At 42.7% G+C, this 21,202-nt stretch overlaps 1 protein-coding gene across 2 annotated transcripts in view; it reads right to left on the bottom strand.

The window, feature by feature from the left end:
* Positions 1-21,202, bottom strand: part of LOC120991947 (sialic acid-binding Ig-like lectin 12) — a 122,603-nt gene that overhangs the window by 33,756 nt on the left and 67,645 nt on the right. For both annotated transcript variants that reach the window (XM_040420688.1, XM_040420695.1), the window contains exon 5: positions 20,881-21,144. In XM_040420688.1, coding sequence (XP_040276622.1) covers positions 20,881-21,144 — 264 coding nt within the window. The remainder of the gene's footprint in view (positions 1-20,880; positions 21,145-21,202) is intronic.

Below are 21,202 nucleotides of genomic sequence, written 5' to 3'. Positions count from 1 at the left end.
GGTTAACAGCCAAACAAGACTGTATCTTTATTGCCCTGACTCTGCCGTTTACAGAAACACACCATATGTGGTCGTACACTACTGTACGGCCACACAGTAGGGCGTAGAGGGAAAGGTGCGCCATATGGTTTTTGGAAGGCAGATTTTGCTGGACTGGATTATTTACACCATGTCCCATTTGAAGCCCCCCTGATGCACCCCTAGAGTAGAAACACCCTAAAAGTGACCCCATCTAAGAAACTACACCCCTCAAGGTATTCAAAACTGATTTTACAAATGTTGTTAACCCTTTAGGTGTTGCACAAGAGTTATTGGCAAATGGGGATGAAATTTGAGAATTGAATTTTTTTGCCAAATTTTCTATTTTAACCCATTTTTTCTACTAACAAAGCAAGGGTTAACAGCCAAACAAGACTGTATCTTTATTGCCCTGGCTCTGCCGTTTGCAGAAACACCCCATATGTGGTCGTACACTACTGTACGGCCACATGGCGGGGCGTAGAGGGAACGGAGCGCCGTGTGGTTTTTGGAGGGCTGATTTTTATGGACCGGTTTATTTACACCGTGTCCTGTTTCAACCCCCCTGATGCACCCCTGGAGTAGAAACTCCCTAAAAGTGACCCCATCTAAGAAACGACACCCCTCAAGGTATTCAAAACTGATTTTACAAACGTTGTTAACCCTTTAGGTGTTGCACAAGAGTTATTGGCAAATGGGGATGAGATTTGAGAATTTCATTTTTTTGCCAAATTTTCCATTTTAACCCATTTTTTCCACTAACAAAACAAGGGTTAACAGCCAAACAAGACTGTATCTTTATTGCCTTGACTCTGTCATTTACAGAAACACCCCATATGTTGTCGTACACTACGTTCCATCTACGCCCAGCCGTGTGGTTTTTGGAGGGCTGATTTTTATGGACCGGTTTATTTACACAGTGTCCTGTTTCGACCCCCTGATGCATCCCTGGAGTAGAAACTCCCTAAAAGTGACCCCATTTTGGAAACTACGGGATAAGGTGGCATTTTTTTTGGGACTATTTTTAGGGTACATATGATTTTTGGTTGCTTTATATTACATTTTTGTGAGGCAAGGTTACCAAAAATTGAAATTCTGAAATTTCATCTCCATTTGCTATTAACTGTTGAGGAACAACTAAAGGGTTAATAAAGTTTGTAAAATCAGTTTTGAATACCTTGAGGGGTGTAGCTTCTTAGATAAGGTCACTTTTAGGGAGTTTTTACTCTAGAGGGGCATCAGGGGGCTCCAAAAGGGACATGGTGTCAATAAAAAAGGCCATCAAAATCGGCCGTCCAGAAACCATGTCGGTCCTTTCATTTTGCGGCCTCACTTTTACTGATACAGCAGTTTACGACGAATTGAAATGGAAAAGTGCCAAAAGTAGCAGTTTTGGCACCGTTTTTTTTTTTTAACCGTGTTAATCTGGGAGGTTAGGTCATGGGGTATTTTTATAGAGGAGATTCTTACGGACGCGGCGACACCTAATAAGTCATAAAGTAATAACATTTTTTACAATTATTTAGTTTTTAGACTATATTATCCTTTTTGATACAAAAATAATTTTTTTGTATCTCTAAAGTCCGAGTCATTTTTTTTTTTATCTTATGTGATTATCTTATGTGATTATCTTATGTGGGGGCTCATTTTTTGCGGGATAAGAGGACGTTTTATTAGCACTATTTTGGGGGCTATATGACTTTTTGATCGCTTGCTATTAAACTTTTTGTTATGTAAGGTGACAAAAAAAAAATTTTTTTGCACCGTTTTTTTTTTTTGGACCGTGTTAATATGGGTGGTTGGGTCATGGGGTATTTTTATAGAGGAAATTCTTACAGACGTGGCGATACCTAGAAAGTCTACTTGTTTTACAATTATTTAGGTTTTAGACTATATTATCCTTTTTGATACAAAAATAATTTAAAGTATGAGTCATTTTTTTTTTTTTTTGCCTATTATCTTATGTGGGGGCTCATTTTTTGCAGGATGAGAGGACGGTTTTATTGGCACTATTTTGGGGGCTATATGACTTTTTGATCACTTGCTATCAAACTTTTTGTTATGTAAGGTGACTAAGAAAAATATTTTTTTGCACCGTTTTTTTTTTTTTTTGGACCGTGTTAATCTTAGGGGTTGGGTCATGGGGTATTTTAATAGAGGAGATTATTACCGACGCTGAGAACCAGTTTTTTTATCTGGTGTCAGAGCTAAATTGGGATATAAATTTAGTACTTCATGGAAGTGTGGTACTCCCTGAAGCAACAAATAATGCAGAGGCACGGATGATCGGGGCAGCACGTGTCACATTGAGTAGTGGTGTCCTTCCGTATCCCCCTCCTGTGACACACTCTGCACCTTTTTTGGGTTCGTCCCTTCTTTCCAGTATGGGGGGGGGGGGGGGGGGGGGGGGTACTCCGGCCTGCTCTTTCCCGGTCCGAAAAGAGCAGGGCCTTGAGGACTGCCTCATGGAACTGAAGGAATTTCCCTGTGTTGCCAGCGCTCCAGGAGAGCACAAAAGAGTTGTACATGGCAACCTGTACCAAGTAGACCACAACTTTTTTGTACCATGCCCGGGTTTTGCGCATGGCGTTATATGGCTTGAGGACTTGATCAGAGAGATCAACTCCTCCCATATACCGATTGTAGTCAATGATACAATCGGGCTTGAGGACCGTTGCCGCGGTACCTCGCACAGGGACAGGGGTGATGCCGTTACCGTGAATTGTGGACAGCATAAGGACATCCCTCTTGTCCTTATACCTGACCAGCAACAGGTTTCCAGTGGTAAGGGCACGGGTCTCACTCCTGGGGATAGGTATCTGGAGGGGGTGGGCAGGAAGGCCGCGTTGATTTTTCCGCACGGTCCCACAAGCGGATGTGGATCTGGCGGCAAGGGACTGGAACAAGGGGATACTAGTATAAAAGTTATCCACGTAAAGGTGGTAACCCTTATCTAACAGTGGGTACATAAGGTCCCACACAAGTTTCCCGGTAACACCCAGAGTGGGGGGACATTCTGGGGGTTGAATACGGGAATCTCGCCCCTCGTATACACAAAACTTGTAAGTGTACCCTGAGGTACTCTCACAAATTTTGTATAGCTTCACGCCATACCTCGCCCGCTTGGAGGGCACATACTGGCGGAAAATGAGTCTCCCCTTGAACGCAATGAGAGACTCATCAACCGCGACCTCCGTTCCAGGTACATAGGCCTCCATGAATTTGGCCTCGAAGTGATCAATGACCGGCTGTATCTTATACAGACGGTCATGGGCAGGATCACCTCGGGGGGGGGGACATGCTGCATTATCTGAATAATGCAGACATTTCCGGATGGCCTCAAACCGGGAGCATGTCATGGCCGTATTGTGAAGTGGGGTCTGGTAGAGGATGTCCCCACTCCAGTACAGCCTGACACTGGGTTTCTTGACCAGGCCCATATGCAGCACGAGGCCCCAAAATGTCCTCATCTCGGCTGCACTGACCGGTGTCCAGCCACCGGGCCTGGCCAAAAAGGAGCCCGGGTGTTGAGCAACGAACTGTTGGGCGTACAGGATCGTCTGCTCCACCATCAGATTTACCAGTGGGTCACTGAAAAAATGACAAAAAAAGTCATATTCAGTGTAGCCCACTGTGGAAATCTGGATTCCTGATTGGCCTGCAAAATCAGGAATCACGGGCTCATATCGCTCTGGGGTACATCAGACAAGTTCACCGGCAGGGTGCTCCAGTGGATTTAACTGGTGGGCCGGAAAACTAGAACGAACCCCAGAGCTGCTCGTACTAGGGTGGGCCACAGGGTCCCTAACATGGCGGTCCCCTTGCTCCGCCTGGCAGCGTCTCCGCCGCCTTGGGGGCTCATCATCATCGCTAGATGATGAGGAGGACGCGGATGACAACAGGAAAGTGGGGTCATCCTCGTCCTCACTGGGACTCTCGGAGTCCTCACTGGGACTCTCGGAGTCTCGGATTTGAGCAGGCACCACGTTCCGATCACCGGGTGGCGGTGATCGGAACCATACATGGCGTACCGGTATGTCATGTGTCCTTAAGTACCAGGACAACATGACGTACTGATACGTCATGTGTCCTGAAGAGGTTAAAATGGCAGACCTGGTTCTGTGCAGGAATTGTTGTACTTTTATTTCATGTTCCACTCTGATCTGTAGACAGCTCTCCGTAATGCAGCAGGAAATAGTATTTTTGAAATCTGAGATTTGTAAAGTAACTGTTAAAAAAATTCAGGCTGGGAATATTGCAATTCCACTGCCACAGAGGCCCCCTAGAAATGGAAGATGCGTTACTGTAGGTTGTGGTAGACTTAGAGTTGTTGATAGAAGACATGTCCCACAGTCTCTCCATAATTCATTTGCAGCACATTCAGAGTGCAAAAGCAACATGGAGGATGGCTCAGGCACAGTGGGTGAGAAACAATCATCTCCTATGCCTAAGATATGTAAGACTGCAGCCAAAGACAAAAAGGAAAGGGGAGGACTGATAGTAAGCAGCTGTTGGTGGGCGATTCTATCATAAGAGGTGGGAAGTTTGAGGAAAATGGTTTTGTGAGATGTATCCCTGGTGCTACCATTAGCAGGGACAGACAACATATCCTTAATATTGTTGGACAAGCAAAGCAGGAAAGGAAGGTGGATGTTATTGTCCATCTTGGAACAAGTGATCTGGCTTGCAATGAGGTGTCAAAGGTGAAGGAAGCTTTTAACACACTTGGTAATGATATATGGGAGGTTGCATCCACTGTTTCATTCTCTGCAGTTTTGCCTATGCATAACCTTCAGCATGACAGGCAGATGCGCATTAAGGAATTCAATGTATGGCTTGGTGAATGGTGTCTGAACCAAGGGTTTGGCTTTGTGTCTCATGTTAGCTCTAGTTGAAATGGAAAAGAACTGTACAAGAAACATGGTTTGCATCTTTCTCTCAAGGGAACGAATGTCCTTAGTGAACAGTTCAAAGTATTTGCTAAGGAGCATTTAAACTAGGAAAGGGGGGCAAAAGAGTGATAATCCAGCAGTCCGACTTCCCCCCGGAACAATGCCAGAAGATGCCAGTAGCACTTAGGTTAAGAAATGACAAGCTCAGAGTCTTGTCTACAATTGCTTGCAGTTTAGGGAATAAGATCAATGAACTTGAGTCTATAATGGCATCTGAGAATAGGATATAACAATACCTATTCTCTCTATATAGGAAAGACATAGAAGGCAAGAAAGGGGGATGGGTGGCCCTGTATGTGAAAGATAGCGTAAAATCGAATCTAAATGAAATAGCAATAGATAATGAGGGGCACTCCAAATTTAGGAAAATAGCAGCAAGTACTCTATGAATACATCAAATATTTAATATGATGAGCCAATTATAAAATAGTAAAAACATACATAGAATAAAACAATGTATACAGTGAGTATGGACCTTAAATGAATGTAATTCAAGTTAGCGAGACCAATTTAGAATCAGTTTGGGTTATGTTGCAGTTTGATAATCATAAGGTAACTCGTGTAGGTGTGATATATAGACCAACTGGCCAAGTCAAAGAATTAGATGATCTACTAGTTGAGGAAATAGCTAAAATGACATTAAAAGGGGAAGTTATCATTATGGGAGACTTTAATCTTTCTGATGTAAAATGGAAAACCAAAATAGCTAGTTCTGCCAGAAGGACAGATATTCTAAATTCCCTACTGGGATTATCTCTACAGCAAGTAGGTGAGGAGCCAACACAGAAGGAGGCCATTTTAGATTTAGCATTCACAAATAGGAATTTGGTATATGATGTCATTGTAGGGGAAAGCTTGGGATCTAGTGATCACCAGTCAGTGTGGTTTACTATAAGTACAGAGAGTCACACCACACAAAAACAAAAGTTTTAGATTTTAGAAAAACTGACTTTTCTAAAATTAGATTAGTGGTATATGAGTCCCTATCAGACTGGAACAGTTTCAATGGAGTCCAGGAGAAATGGAACTACTTAAAAGTGGCACTATTGAAGGCAACAGATAATTGCATTAGGCTTGTCAGTAAAAGCAAAAAAAGGAAGAGACCACTGTGGTACTCAGCAGAAGTGGCCAAAATCATTAAAAACAAAAAGATAGCATTTAGTTTTTATTTAAAAAAAAATAAAAATGAGGATGTCAGGAAAATTTATAAGATTAGACAGAGCGAGGCCAAACAAGTTATAAGAGCTTCTAAAGCACAGACAGAAGTGAAATTAGCCCAGTCAGTGAAAAAAGGCGATAAGACATTCATCAGATACATAAATGAAAAAAGGAAATTAAACCAAGGAATTACCAAATTAAAAACAAAACGAGGAAGGTATTTGGAAGAAGATAAATAACTAGCTGACTGCCTCAATGAATACTTCTGTTCAGAATGATGAATCTTTTGATGCATGTGTCTTTACAGAGGAAAAGGTTCTAAGTCAGCTGTCTAAAATGAATACAAATAAGTCACAGAGGCCTGATGGGATACACCCAAAGCTATTAATAGAGCTTAGCAGTGAACTAGCAAAACCATTAACAGATTTATTTAACCAATCACTGGCAACAGGAGTCGTCCCATAAGATTGGAAATTAGCAAATGTGCCCATTCACAAAAAGGTAGTAGGGAGGAATCGGGCAACTATAGGCCAGTAAGCCTGACATCAATAGTGGGGAAATTAGTGGAAACCATACTTAAGGAGAAGATTGTGGAACATCTAGAATCCCATGGATTAACAGATGAAAACAGCATGGGTTAACTTCAGGGAGATCATGTCAAACTAATCATATTGATTTTTTTGATTGGGTGACTAAAATAATAGATGGCGGAGGTGCAGTAGACATCGCTTATCTAGACTTTAGTAAGGCTTTTGATACTGTCCCACATAGAAGGCTTATCAATAAATTGCAGTCTTTGGGCTTGGACTCCCATATTGTTGAATGGATTAGGCAGTGGCTGAGGGACAGGCAACAGAGAGTTGTAGTCAATGGAGTATATTCAGACCATGGTCTTGTTACCAGTGGGGTACCTCAGGGATCTGTTCTGGGACCCATATTGTTTAAAATCTTTATCAGCAAAATTACAGAAGGCCTCGATGGTAAGGTGTGTCTTTTTGCTGATGACACAAAGATTTGTAACAGAGTTGATGTTCCTGGAGGGATACACCAAATGGAAAATGATTTAGAAAAACTAGAGGAATGGTGAAAAATCTTGCAACTAAAATTTAATGTTGATAAGTGCAAGATAATGCACCTGGGGCGTAAAAACCCAAGAGCAGAATAAAAAAATCAGTGATACAGTCCTAACCTCAGTATCTGAGGAAAGGGATTCAGGGGTCATTATTTCAGAAGACTTAAATGTAGGCAGACAATGTCATAGAGGAGCAGGAGATGCTAGCAGAATGCTTGGGTGTATAGGGAGAGGAATTACCAGTAGACAGAGGGAGGCGCTCATGCCGCTCTACAGAGCACTAGTGAGACCTCATTTGGAGTATTGTGCACAGTACTGGAGACCATATCTCCAGAAGGATATTGATACTTTGGAGAGAGTTCAGAGAAGAGCTACTAAACTAGTACATGGAAAGATTAAAGGACCTTAACATGTATAGCTTGGAAGAAAGACGAGACAGAGGGGATATGATAGAAACTTTTAAATACATAAAGGGAATTAACACTGTAAAAGAGGAGAGAATATTTAAAAGAAGAAAAACTGCTACAAGAGGACATAGTTTTAAATTAGAGGGGAAAGGTTTAAAAGTAATATCAGGAAGTATTAATTTACTGAGAGAGTAGTGGATGCAGGGAATAGCCTTCCTGCAGAAGTGGTAGCTACAAATACAGTGAAGGAGTTTAAGCATGCATGGGATAGGCATAAGGCCATCCTTCATATAAGATAGGGCCAGGGGCTATTCATAGTATTCAGTATATTGGGCATTTTATGTTTCTATGTTTCTATCTTGGCTGAGTTCCTCGTGCTTCCATTGCTCCTTTGAAGTTAAGTCCTTCCTTTCCCTTTTGTATTTTGTTTGGGTTCTGTGTGTTGCATTTCACTATTGTTTGTATTAGGCCTGTAGGAGACTCCTGTTCGTCCTTCCTTTTGGAGGAACAGATAGTCTCATCTCTGCCATTAGTTCTAAGGTAAAAGAGAGACAGGAGGCAGCGCCTCATGTGTGGTGTTGTCCAGTGAATTGGTAGGAGATATATATAGAAACTCTTACCAGATTGTGTTGTGAAGAAGTCACAACACCATTAGAAGCTTGTGCCGATTTTCCCGATCGGCATGCGGGGTGCCTGCGCTGCTGCCTAGGTTCCAGCCCGTGCTTGTGAAAGCATTCGTCGGGTAGAGATAGTTGTATCGACCAAGCAAAAATACTGAGCACATTAACCACCTCCTGCCCACTAATAGGACCAAACAGGGACAGACTCACACCCCAGTTACAGAACATCAACAGGGACCAGCACGGTATGCACATACTAGATCACGGTCCTTCATCAACAACCGTTACAAGATAAACAATGCTTCCAAACAACATAATGACAAAGGAGGAGCAAGGACGGACATATGTCACTCAATACCCTCGGCAACACAAGGTAACCCCTCGTTCGCCAATACACTCCACAGTAGACTCTATTCACCCAAAAGTGGTCACATCTCCATTTCCCAAAACTTACCATCACCTCATGCAGTTGTCCACCCACCACCCCCCTTTCACCCTCAAAAACCGGACAGCAACAGACACCCTAACAGTACACGTACACTCACCACCATCCCGTCAGCCCTACACTCCAACCCTCAGCCCTCCTTTCACCCTGGTGCATCTGGTGGGAACACCCCCCCAAATACCGCAAATACACTCACTCCCACGCCAGTAGCCTCCCACTCCACACATCCCAATGATACAGTATACTCCTCCAGCGATGATTTTTTAGAGAAATTTAGGGCATTAAAAACAAAATATTTTGAACATAAAAACCGATCCCGACTCCTACCCAATTATCCCCCCACCCAGCAACCAGCCAATTCCATAGAGGCCCTCTATGACAGCCCCTCCTTTGAGCCCCTAGGGCCGCTGCCTGCTCCCCTTCTCCCTGCCATCAACGGCTCCTATCCACCCATCATCATTCCAGGTACACCCACATCGCCCCCAGCCAGTACCCCTACAGACATCTCCCTACTCTGCAATCTCACTACACACCATACCCCCCCACCCACTACCACAGCTATCAATCAAGTCATTACCATTGACAATTCACTCCCTGGTTCCTCTGCGCTAGTACCTTTTTTAGGCCATGCCAAAACCCACCCACCTCCTTCCAGTCCGAGACCTCCTGCCAGTTCGACACTGTCCAACACATACTGCTTACACCCCCAAAATACCACCCACCAGATCACGCAGTATTTCAGACCAATCCATGGAAAAAGAAAACCAGAACACGAGGTTGTAGGGGAGGTGTCCAAAAAAGGAAAATCATCCAGACACTAGAGACAAACAAATCCCTATCCACGTCCACTATAAAAATCTTTAATCTTTCATCCCATATTCTTACAGTAACAGAAACCAAACTTTTGGAAAAAGGATTATCCTTCTGTCCTTTCAATACTGTCAACCCCTTTGAACTGTTCCTGGATATACAAAAATTCAGGCGAAACCTCACAATCAAAAGGCATTTTGAGGCGGAAAATAGCAAACCACTTCAAAAACTGAAAATAATAGACCAATCAACAGAAATAGAACCACCCATATTCACACATCAAGATGTTAGACCAAAGTCCAATTTCTTCCCCCTCCAAAGCCAGGGACATCATATCCCAACTTTTTTTGATCTAATATCTACGGATCTCAAAAAAATGACTTTGGTACCAATCATGCCAAATAGAAAGGAAAACCTTAGTAGACCTGAAAAGAATGCCCTAAAAAAACTCAGTACTAATGAAAATATAATTGTTCGCCCAGCGGACAAAGGAGGTGGGATAGTGATCCAAAATTTTATCGATTATGAAAAGGAAGCATTAAACATTTTGAATGATACCGCCTATTATGAAAAAGTGCAAAATAACCCCTTCCCAGGTATAAACAAAGACCTCACAAAAATAATAAAGGATGCCCATGATAGAAATTATATAAATAAAAAAGAAAAAAACTTCTTAATGCCTAGAGCCCCCTGCACCCCTTACTTTTATCACCTCCCAAAAATACATAAAAATGGAACACACCCCCCCGGTAGACCTATTGTATCAAACACCAAATGTGCCACAAGTAATCTCTCACACTACCTGGATCTATTTTTGCAACCGTATGTACGCACACTTCCCAGCTACCTCCATGATTCCAGCCAACTTATCCGGGAACTCAAGGACATCCCCTGGAAAGACTCATATGCATTGTTCACTATGGATGTCACAGCCCTATATTCTAACATCCAACATAATTTAGGCATAGAGTGCATAAAAACCATCCTAGAGGGAGATCCCACTCTAAAACCACCCCAAGTAAACTTTCTTCTAGAGGCCCTACGTTTTATTTTGGAGAACAATTTTTTTATCTACAATGGGGTAACATACCATCAATGCAGGGGTACAGCAATGGGGACGAAAGTGGCGCCATCTTTTGCAAACTTGTTTATGGGGGAATTTGAAAGGCTACATATTTTAAATACCACACCCCCAATCCAACAACTCATTTACTACAAAAGGTATATCGATGACATTTTCATAATATGGGATGGCGACGAAAACACCGCCTCACACTTTTGCAACACTATGAGTAACACAGGCTGGGGAATTAACTTTACAGCCAAATACAATAGAAGTCAGATCGATTTTTTGGATATCATTATCTCCACCGGAAACAACAAATTGGTCACTAAAACCTATTTCAAATCCATAGATACAAATAGCTACATCAATTTTTCAAGTTTCCATAACAAAAAATGGTTGGAAAACATCCCATACAGCCAATATAAACGGATTCGACGAAACTGCACTCTAGATAGCGATTTTAAAAATCAGGCAAAAATCCTGGAAAAAAGGTTTATCGAAAAAGGCTACCCGAGGAAGCTTATAAAAAATGCCTACAGTAGAACCACTACAGACACACAGGAAACCTGCCTACAGCCCAAAATAAGACAAGGGATACAGACGAAAATGAACACAAATTTTGTCACACAGTTCAACACATCTAACAATAACATACGTACAATCCTTTCCAAATATTGGTATATTTTACTACAGGATCCATACCTCGCCAAACATTTACCCCCCAAACCTAGAATGATTTATAGGAGAGCCCCGACAATTAAGAACCTCCTCGCCCCCAGCAAGCCAAAACAACACAAAAAAGCCACTACAGTTGGTCCACCTCTACCCCCGAAAAAAATAGGTAGCTACAAATGTGGAAAAAGTCGGTGCCTATGTTGCAAGGTAATAACCAATAAATGTGCACATTTCTCATCAAATAAAAATGGGACCACTTTTGCGATAAAGCATTACCTAACATGCCAATCCAGCTACGTAATCTACTTAATCGAGTGTAGCTGCGGCCTTCAATATGTAGGCCGCACCACTCAGGAGCTACACTGCAGGCTAAACCAGCATAGACACAATATCCAGAAACTCTACCTAAAACATAGCCTCTCCAGACATTGTGCCTCTACATTAGAAGGAAAAAATCATCCAATCAAAATTACACCAATAGACTACATACCAGAAAACCCATACAATCGTTTTAGTACCTTACAGCGAGGAGAAGTCTACTGGATGTACCAATTAGATACCCTTGCGCCACAGGGACTAAATGAAATAAATGAGACCATCTTTTAGCTCAATCCCTTCTTTCCTTTTCTGTCATGTCTTGTCCTACTGCGCAAGTGCAAACACTACCTTTATGCAATATATACTAGCAGGCCAACAACACTGCCTAAATACCTTGTTATTTTACACACATGAAACTGTGTCCATGACAAAAATGGATACAGTCCCCAAAAAAGTAACGATACAACCATCACATGATATGGATACTCTTGATTCCTAAACCTCAGGAGGATATTTGTCTTGGTATTTCCTCTACCCGTATCCCATAATCAAAATGAGAAACCAAATAAAATAAAACTAAATAAAACAAAACAACATTTACATATAAATTAATACAAAGGAAAACAAAATAAACATCTGCAAACTCCCACTACACCCGTCTTTTTGGGGTATTCCACAGATGTGCAAGGAATGCACCCAAAATAGACCACACAGTAATTTTTACACTGTATAATCTGTACACACCCCTACCCCCTACTTGTTGGTCTTATTTATTATTTTTATTATTATTATTATTATCATTTTTATCTTTATCCCTATTTTAGTAATTTTTGTGATCATCAATCATCCCTTATATACTAGTTGCCAATCATTTAATACTCCTCCTGCCAACTTCCCGTACCATTCTGAATACAAAACAAAAAAAACCACCATGCTTTACACTACCGCTGCCGGCTCCTAACCAAAAAAAAAGCAGGAGTATGAGATCCATTCAGCCGAAAACATCCCATAACATGGTCATTCTGACCACTCCACCTTTGTCATCCCCCAATGTATACTAGAATATAACCATGTATCTGCTGTATAGGAAAAAGCTACATATTCTACTAGCAAATAGGTCATATAGAATTAAACTCTGGAAGACGGGTTCCTCATTGTCTAACACAAACGCCCACCGCCCGCCCCCTTCCCATTCTCCACCTCTGTTGTCTCTTACGCGCCTTTTTTGTGTTTAAATAATCGCTACATGTGAATGCCTCTTTATGCTGTATATTGTCCTGATGAAGGGGGCTCTCCGCCCCTGAAACGCGTAGACTGAAAATAAAAAGCATTATATCTATCATTACCTACCTGCTATCCGATTCCTGCTGACAGCGCCGTCCAAAAAGGTTCAGTATTTTTCTCCTCCTGCACAATTAGTTCTAAGGTCCTATAGGGCTTGATAGGACTCTAGGTATTCCTGCGTATGAACTCACCTACCTTTGGGGTCTGTTCATACTGGTAGTCTGACAGGATTTTGGTTAGGGTTTTTACTAGGAGGTTTCCATTTCCCTTCCCTAGTTCTCAGGCCTGATTGCCTGATTCCCTGTTCCCCCCTTCCCTCCTATGCTCGGTGTGGTGTTTCCTTCCCACACCAACCACACCAAAGCGTGACACTACTAGTGATGAGTGGCAGGGGTTATATTCGAATTCGCAAATTCGAATATTCGTTATATAAAAAAAAAATAATTTATGATCGCGTAATATGTGAATTTTACGCGATCAATACAGGCGTGGGTCAAAAAGGAATATGTAGCACTACTGTATATTCAATATAGTGCTATATATTAGATTTTTAGACTATTATATTAGACTAAGCAACTTAAGCAGGGAGGAATCATGACTTCAGATGGAAAAAAATTACGAATATTCTAAAAATCGAATATATAGAAGTGTATCGAATATATTTGTTTTTTAGAATATTTGTCTTTTTTTTTTTTCAATCTGTACAGTTATTTCACTTCTGCATACTCCTCCCCGACAAGCGTCCCCATCACCATGGGAACACTTGGGGGTTAGAATATACCATCGGATATGAGATTTCAGAACTCAGATTCTATGGTATATTCTAACATCCAGGCGTTCCCATGGTGATGGGGACGCTTGTCGAGGAGGAGTATGCCGAAGTGGAACAACTGTACAGATTGAAAAAAATTACTATATTTAAAATATTCGCAAATTCTTAAAATTGCGATATTTGAGATAAAAATTCGCTATTCGAATATTCACGCTCAACACTAGACACTACTACTGGCAGGGCGACTGGTGCATCCGCTGCTGTTTGCACTACTACAGCTACCTACATTCTGTCTTCCAGATTTTGACATGAGGTATATACAGTACAGACCAAACGTTTGGACACACGTTCTCATTCAAAGAGTTTTCTTTATTTTCATGACTATGAAGGCATCAAAACTATGAATTAACACATGTGGAATTATATACATAACAAACAAGTGTGAAACAACTAAAAATATGTCATATTCTAGGTTCTTCAAAGTAGCCACCTTTTGCTTTGATTACTGCTTTGCACATTCTTGGCATTCTCTTGATGAGCTTCAAGAGGTAGTCCCCTGAAATGGTCTTCCAACAGTCTTGAAGGAGTTCCCAGAGATGCTTAGCACTTGTTGGCCCTTTTGCCTTCACTCTGCAAGACAGCTCACCCCAAACCATCTCGATTGGGTTTAGGTCCGGTGACTGTGGAGGTCATCTGGCGCAGCACCCCATCACTCTCCTTCATGGTCAAATAGCCCTTACTTTCAAAGTTTTCCCAATTTTTCGGCTGACTGACTGACCTTCATTTCTTAAAGTAATGATAGCCACTCATTTTTCTTTACTTAGCTGCTTTTTTCTTGCCATAATACAAATTCTAACAGTCTATTCAGTAGTACTATCAGCTGTGTATCCACCTGACTTCTCCTCAACGCCACTGATGGTCCCAACCCCATTTATAAGGCAAGAAATCCCACCTATTAAACCTGACAGGGCACACCTGTGAAGTGAAAACCATTTCAGGGGACTACCTCTTGAAGCTCATCAAGAGAATGCCAAGAGTGTGCAAAGCAGTAATCAAAGCAAAAGGTGGCTACTTTGAAGAACCTAGAATATGACATATTTTCAGTTGTTTCACACTTGTTTGTTATGTATATAATTCCACATGTGTTAATTCATAGTTTTGATGCCTTCAGTGTGAATCTACAATTTTCATAGTCATGAAAATAAAGAAAACTCTTTGAATGAGAAGGTGTGTCCAAACTTTTGGTCTGTACTGTATATAATACAGATAGTTAGTGGGAGATAGTCAGTGTAGGTTATATCCTGATAATATAGTGTAGCTGTTAGCTTCCAGTGCAGGGTGTTAGGTAGTGTGATAGGTTCTGCTGTCCATACATACATGCTACAGACATAGTGCTGTGATGTCACAACAATACATAGTGCACCAGTCAGTAATATGTAGTCAGACCTGCTAAAATGTAAAGTTTCACGTATTTCGCTAACATTTTTGCATCATTAGTGCCGATTAGCGCAATCGCAAATATATTGGAGCACTCTATCTGCATATAAAGCCATTTTTAATATTCTGCAGACCCACGCCTGTACTGCGTGCGCTTTCCGTGAATATTGAATTGGCGATTTTCGAAAATGATAACGAATTCGCGAATATATGACGATTATTCTATAAAATATTAGTGAAATATCGCAAATTCGAATATTGCCCCTGCCGCTCATCACTAGCAGTTAAAATGCAAAGGTTCAATACATGGCAGACAGTCTGAATAGCACACCTTCACTGGGTAAACTAGCAAGCTAGAAGCTTAAAGGGAACCTGTCACCATGATTTTGTGCATAGAGCTGGGGACATGGGCTGCTTAGATGGCCGCTAGCACATCTGCAATACCCAGTCCCCATAGCTCTCTGTGCTTTTATTGTGTTAAAAAAACGTTTTGATCCATATGCAAATGAACCTGATATGAGTCCTGTGTCCAGAGATGAGTCCAATTTTCTGAGCGCAGCACCGCTTCGCGTCCTCCGAATCTCCTCCTTGCCGGTCTGACGTCACAGAGCTGGAGCGATGCGCGAGCTAGCGCATGCGTAGTTCGTTCCCTGTGCTGATGCCAGCACAGGGAATGAACATGATGCCGACACTGCGCATGCGCTAGCTCACGCATCGCGAGATTTCGGCGCTCCAGCTCTGTGACGTCAGCCAGCAAGGCGGAGATTCGGAGGACGCGAGGCGGTGCTGCGCTCAGAAAATTGGACTCATCTCCGGACACAGGACTCATTTGCATATGGATCAAAACGTTTTTTTAACACAATAAAAGCACAGAGAGCTATGGGGACTGGGTACTGCAGATGTGCTAGCGGCCATATAGCAGCCCATGTCCCCAGCTCTATGCACAAAATCCTGGTGACAGGTTCCCTTTAAAGCTCAGGAACCCCCCTAGGGGAAGGCAGAGGTGACTTGCTATAAGATTTGCAGGAAGACTAATGGGGTGCACATTGGCTCTTATAGAGCCACAGAGTGCATGGTCTAAAGCTGAAGATCCGAGAGGAGAGTGGAGGCCCTGATCAGAAACAGAGGAGAGGGGCAACACCGGGTACATGGTATGTGACCGGCTGGACCCGGTACAGTAGTGATGAGTGAGCATACTCGGCCGAATACCTGTTTGGCTCGAGCATCGCTAAGTCTCCTTCCCGCACGTTTCGCGGCTGCTAAGCAGCCAATACACGTGCAGGTAAGTACTGCCATCACTGTAATCGCGTAGCCCTGTTAGCTGCTGGCATTACAGTGATTGGCTGGCCGAAACGAGTCATCAGGTGCTATATAGCACCCGATTATGCGGGTTCGGCTCATTGCGAGTCAGGGAGAGCTGCACTTAGGAAGGGACAGATAGTGTAGGGAGATTGTGATCACAATATATTCCAGTGAATTACGTTTCAAAGACCTTTTAAAGACTATTGTGTGTAGTGGCAGCAATTTAATTGAGCAAAGTTGTACTCAAGTTTTTTTTTTTTTTACTTTGCGAAACAGCAATTCTTTTGCTATATAGAAGGTGTCTGCAGTGACTTGTGACATCTGTGCAGCAACACCTTCTGTAATTTTTTTTCCATAATCCACATTTTTGCTGTTAACGGTGTAATCGGTGAATTGTGTGATCTGCGCTTCAATACCTTGTGTGGTTATCAGGCCCAAATATAGGGAAAAAATGTAAATACAAATTTTCTCCCATAATCTGTCCACATTTTTGCTGTCAGTGTAATCCATGAATTGTGTGATCTGTGCCTCAACACCTTGTGTGGTTGTCAGGCCCATATAATGGGAAAAATTTAAAATACAGAAAACTATTTTTCTCCCATAATCTATCCACATTTTTGCTGTCAACGGTGTAATCTGTGAATTGTGTGATCTGTGCTTCAATACTTTGTGTGGTTGTCAGACCCAGATATAGGGAAAAATATAAATATAAATTACATCAGAAAACAGTGTCTAACTCTACATTCCACATGTTGGCCAGGCTTTGTGAGTAGCAGAGCGCAGTTGTGGAATACCAGCTGCAACATGGTCGTCGCCTTTCGAGTCAACTGCCACTATTCACAAGCGAGGAGTGGGCATTAATATCAGACCTCTGTGAGGTTTTAAAAAACTTTGATGAATCCACACAGATGGTTAGTGGCGATAACGCTATTATCAGTGAAACCATCCCACTGCTGTGTCTACTCAAACGCTCGCTGCTCCCAATTAAGGACGATGCTCTGAATGTGGCAGGCGAGGAAATGGGGGAGGAAATTTCACAGGGTGATAGCCAGACCACCCTCAGTTCGTCTTCTCAGCGTGAATTGGACCATGAAGAGGAGGAGGAGGAGGAGCTGGAGCCAGTTGCCTCTGCTACAGAGGGTAGTACCCATGGAACTTTAATTCCATCTGTTCAGCGTGGATGGGCAGAAGAGGAGGATGAGGAGATGGAGAGTCATCCTGATGTCGACGTCTTGACTGTTGGTACTCTGGCACATACGGCTGACTTCATGTTAGGCTGCCTTTCCAGCGACCCTTGCGTTATACGCATTTTAGATAACACAGATTACTGGGTGTTCACCCTTCTCGACCCCCGCTACATTCCTCATTCCTCTGGTGGAGAGGATGAGTAAAACAGTGCAATACCAGAAGGTACTTGTTGAGAGATTGCTCCAAAATTTTCCATCTGACAACGCGGCCGGCAGAGTCCGTACTTTCTTAGGCAACCGAGAAAGGGAGACAAGGGGAACACACAGCAGTTCCAACACAGGCAGGGCAATACTCTCCAAGGCATGGGACACTTTCATGACACCCCGCCAGCAACTTCACCCTGAAGCGCGGCCTAGTGGTACAAGGAGGGAAAAGTTTTGGAAGATGTTGAAGGAATACATAGCAGACCGTGTCGGCGTCCTCAGTGATCCCTCAGTGCCTTACAACTACTGGGTGTCCAAGCTGGACACGTGGCACGAACTTGTGCTCTACGCCTTGGAGGTGCTGGCCTGCCCTGCCGCCAGCGTTTTGTCTGAGCGTGTATTTAGTGCTGCTGGTGGCATTATAACAGATAAGCGTATCCGCTTGTCCACTGGCAATGCTGACAGGTTGACTCAGATAAAAATGAACAAGGCCTGGATTGCCCCTGACTTCTCAACTCCACCAGAGGAGAGCTGAGCTGATGATGAACATAAAGGCAATTTCAATCTATCATTTATAATGTACTCAATCTACTGTAGTGTATTCCCATGCACCTTTTCCACCACAAAAACGAGTATACTGATGGAGTTCGTATGGTTGAATCTTGTTTTCTCATCCTCCTCCTCATCCAGGTTTCATATATTCCCTCCACTCAAATTTGTTTAATATGGTCAGCTCAACTGCAGGCCCTCAACTCAAATTTTTTCATAGGGTCAGCCGAACAGCATGCACTGGCATATAATGTTTTAGAGCATCAGCTCACCTGCAGGCACTCACATATAATGTTTTAGAGTGTCTGCTCGCCTGCAGGCACTAGCATATAATGTTTTAGAGCGTCAGCTTACCTGCAGGCACTCACATATAATGTTTTACAGCGTCTGCTCGCCTGCAGGCACTAGCATTTAATGTTTTAAAGCGTCAGCTCACCAGCAGGCACTAGCATATAATGTTTTAGAGCGTCAGCTCACCAGCATGCCCTCGCCCCTAATGTTTTAGAGGGTCAGCTCAGCAGCAGGCACTTGCATATAATGTATTAGAGCGTCATCTCACCTGCAGGCCCGCAACTCATGCTGCCTTGCTTTGAAGTAGTAGCCGGAGCCGTTTATCTCCCTCTCCGAAATCTAACAATAATTCCCTCTTACAGGTAGTCACCATGTTAGGCAAATAAAAGAACATCGAAAGTTGATAGGGAAGATATCAAAATGGATTGTGGACGTCACAGAGACGTGCGATCAGTCACGGAGACGTGCGATCAGGCAGAAGTTATCTAGAGTCAACAAAGCGACAGCAGGGCCTCTCCTGTATAACGTTTCCTCATCCAAAATACCTCCGTGACATTCCCTGTAATTTTGTATTACTCATTCCAATTACAGGGCATCTTAAGAGTCCTGTATTGTTATTTATCGACACTACCTCCCCGAGTCGGGAGTGGGCAATTGCCCCGCGCCTGCTGCCTTCCTTGGAGGCTTCTGGTTTAATAACTTGACCCACCCTCAATGGGTGGATCACAATTTGGAAAAAAAAGTGGCAAGGCAACAACAGCCAATCAGATTTCAGCCATTGACCTCCCTTGGATGTGGTATCCCTTTCTCAAGCTCCCTCTCCGGCATCGAACCCTGATTCCCCGTTACCCATGATCACCATGGTAGGCGCAGAAAAGAACATCGAAAGCTTATAGGGCAGACATCTAAATGGATCGTGGACGTCACGGGGACGTGCAATCGCCCAGAGGTTATCTAGAGTCACTAAAGCGGCAGCAGGCCCTCGCCCCTAAGGTTTTAGATGGTCAGATCAGCAGGCCCTTGCTCCAAATGTTTTTGAGGGTCACCAGAAGGCCATCAATCATAATTTTTCAAGGGTGTGTATGATGCCCTCCTTTATGTGTAACAAAGGGTGTTTTGGAGTGCCGGTTCCTTGTAATTTTTGGCAGCCCTTCACTTAGTGCATAGGCTTTATGAGTGTAGGAGTCCCACTAAATGAACAATTGTACCACAATTCTAATCAGGCCCTCCCTTATGTGAAGTACAGGCTGTTTCGGAGTGCCTCTTGCTTGTAATTTTTTTTTGCAGCACTTGCACTTTATATACAATTAAATATACAGGAAAGAATGTTTCCTAACAATTTTTCCTGTAAAATTAATTTTTTGGGGGGTTTTGTGCGTATTTTTGTCAGTCTGTAAAAGTGGCGTACAACTCGGACAACATGGTCCCCAGCAGCGACCTTGGAAACCAGGATTCTTCCAGACATCGTCCCCATGCTGTTCCCGGTCCATTTCGGTGGGGTTTGTCACTTTCTGACTTTTTCCAATGGACCAGGCACCCTCCCCTCTTCAGAGCAGGAGGTGCCTGGTTGTCTCCTATTGACGTCCATTATACTCGGGTGCTCAGCCGAGCACATAAATTTAGTAATGTGTTCGGGTCGAACACCCGAATACTTTGGTGCTCGATCATCACTAATTGTTACATTAAATATTATTTTATTTAAAATAAAATAGTCTTAGGAAGCGTCAGAGCATCAAATACCTATTTACCAAATCTATCTATCAAGGGATTGTCTGGCTGGTTAACAAGTTTAAGAGATGCTTAGTATGGGAGAAAAAGATGATAGAAGTCACAGTCACCTCATTGATCCCCAGCTACTATCATCTGGACTCTTTCTGTTTCCACCACAGTTCTGTAATTCCTGGTCCTACTTAACATAAAAATTTGACCACTAAGCCAGTCCCTGGAGGAAGTTGGTCACTGTTGTGCCCAGTAATTGGATTAATGGTCACATTTCTTGTGAGAAAGACTACGAAGCAGAGACCAGTGGGGGAATGGGAAAGTGTTGAGCAGGAGAAGTGACAGATCGGTAAGGTTAGTATGACTTTTATTCTTTCTAGTCATTTATTATGAGTGTTTAATTAATTTTATTAAAATTTTTCCAGTTGGACAACCTCTTTGGAAGTGAGAAAAGATCTTTTTTTTTCAACATGATATTGACAAATGATATGAATTGAAAGAATAGTATCCATTGCTTGGTGCAAAGAACTTGAGGAAGCTTAAGAGGCAAGAATTGAAGATTGAAGAATATCTGTAAAACCAATATGTACTTACAGTCAAAATCAAGATGAATGTGTTTTTGAGTTGTGTTCCTCCTGGAGTTTGTCATCTCACATGTGATTGTTTCCTGGTCATCCTCTATAGATGGGGTAAATGTAATTGTAGATGAATTCTTCCAGATTCCAGCCACATTACTCTTCTTCCACTGGAAAGCTAAGGAATTCCCTGGGCAGTTTCTTGGAGGAGCGCAGGTCACTGTCTTATTTACACCAGCAATCAGTGATCCAACATCCGAGATGACGGGTTCTTCTGTCAGATCTGCATGAGGGGACAATCTGCTTACATCACATACTCAAATACATAAAGGGAATCAACA

Source organism: Bufo bufo, chromosome 1 (genome assembly GCF_905171765.1).
Source record: "Bufo bufo chromosome 1, aBufBuf1.1, whole genome shotgun sequence".
In the NCBI taxonomy this organism is placed as follows: Eukaryota; Metazoa; Chordata; class Amphibia; order Anura; family Bufonidae; genus Bufo; species Bufo bufo.
The sequence above is the reverse complement of the archived record's forward strand: the minus strand, read 5'-3'. Positions and strand labels throughout refer to the sequence as shown.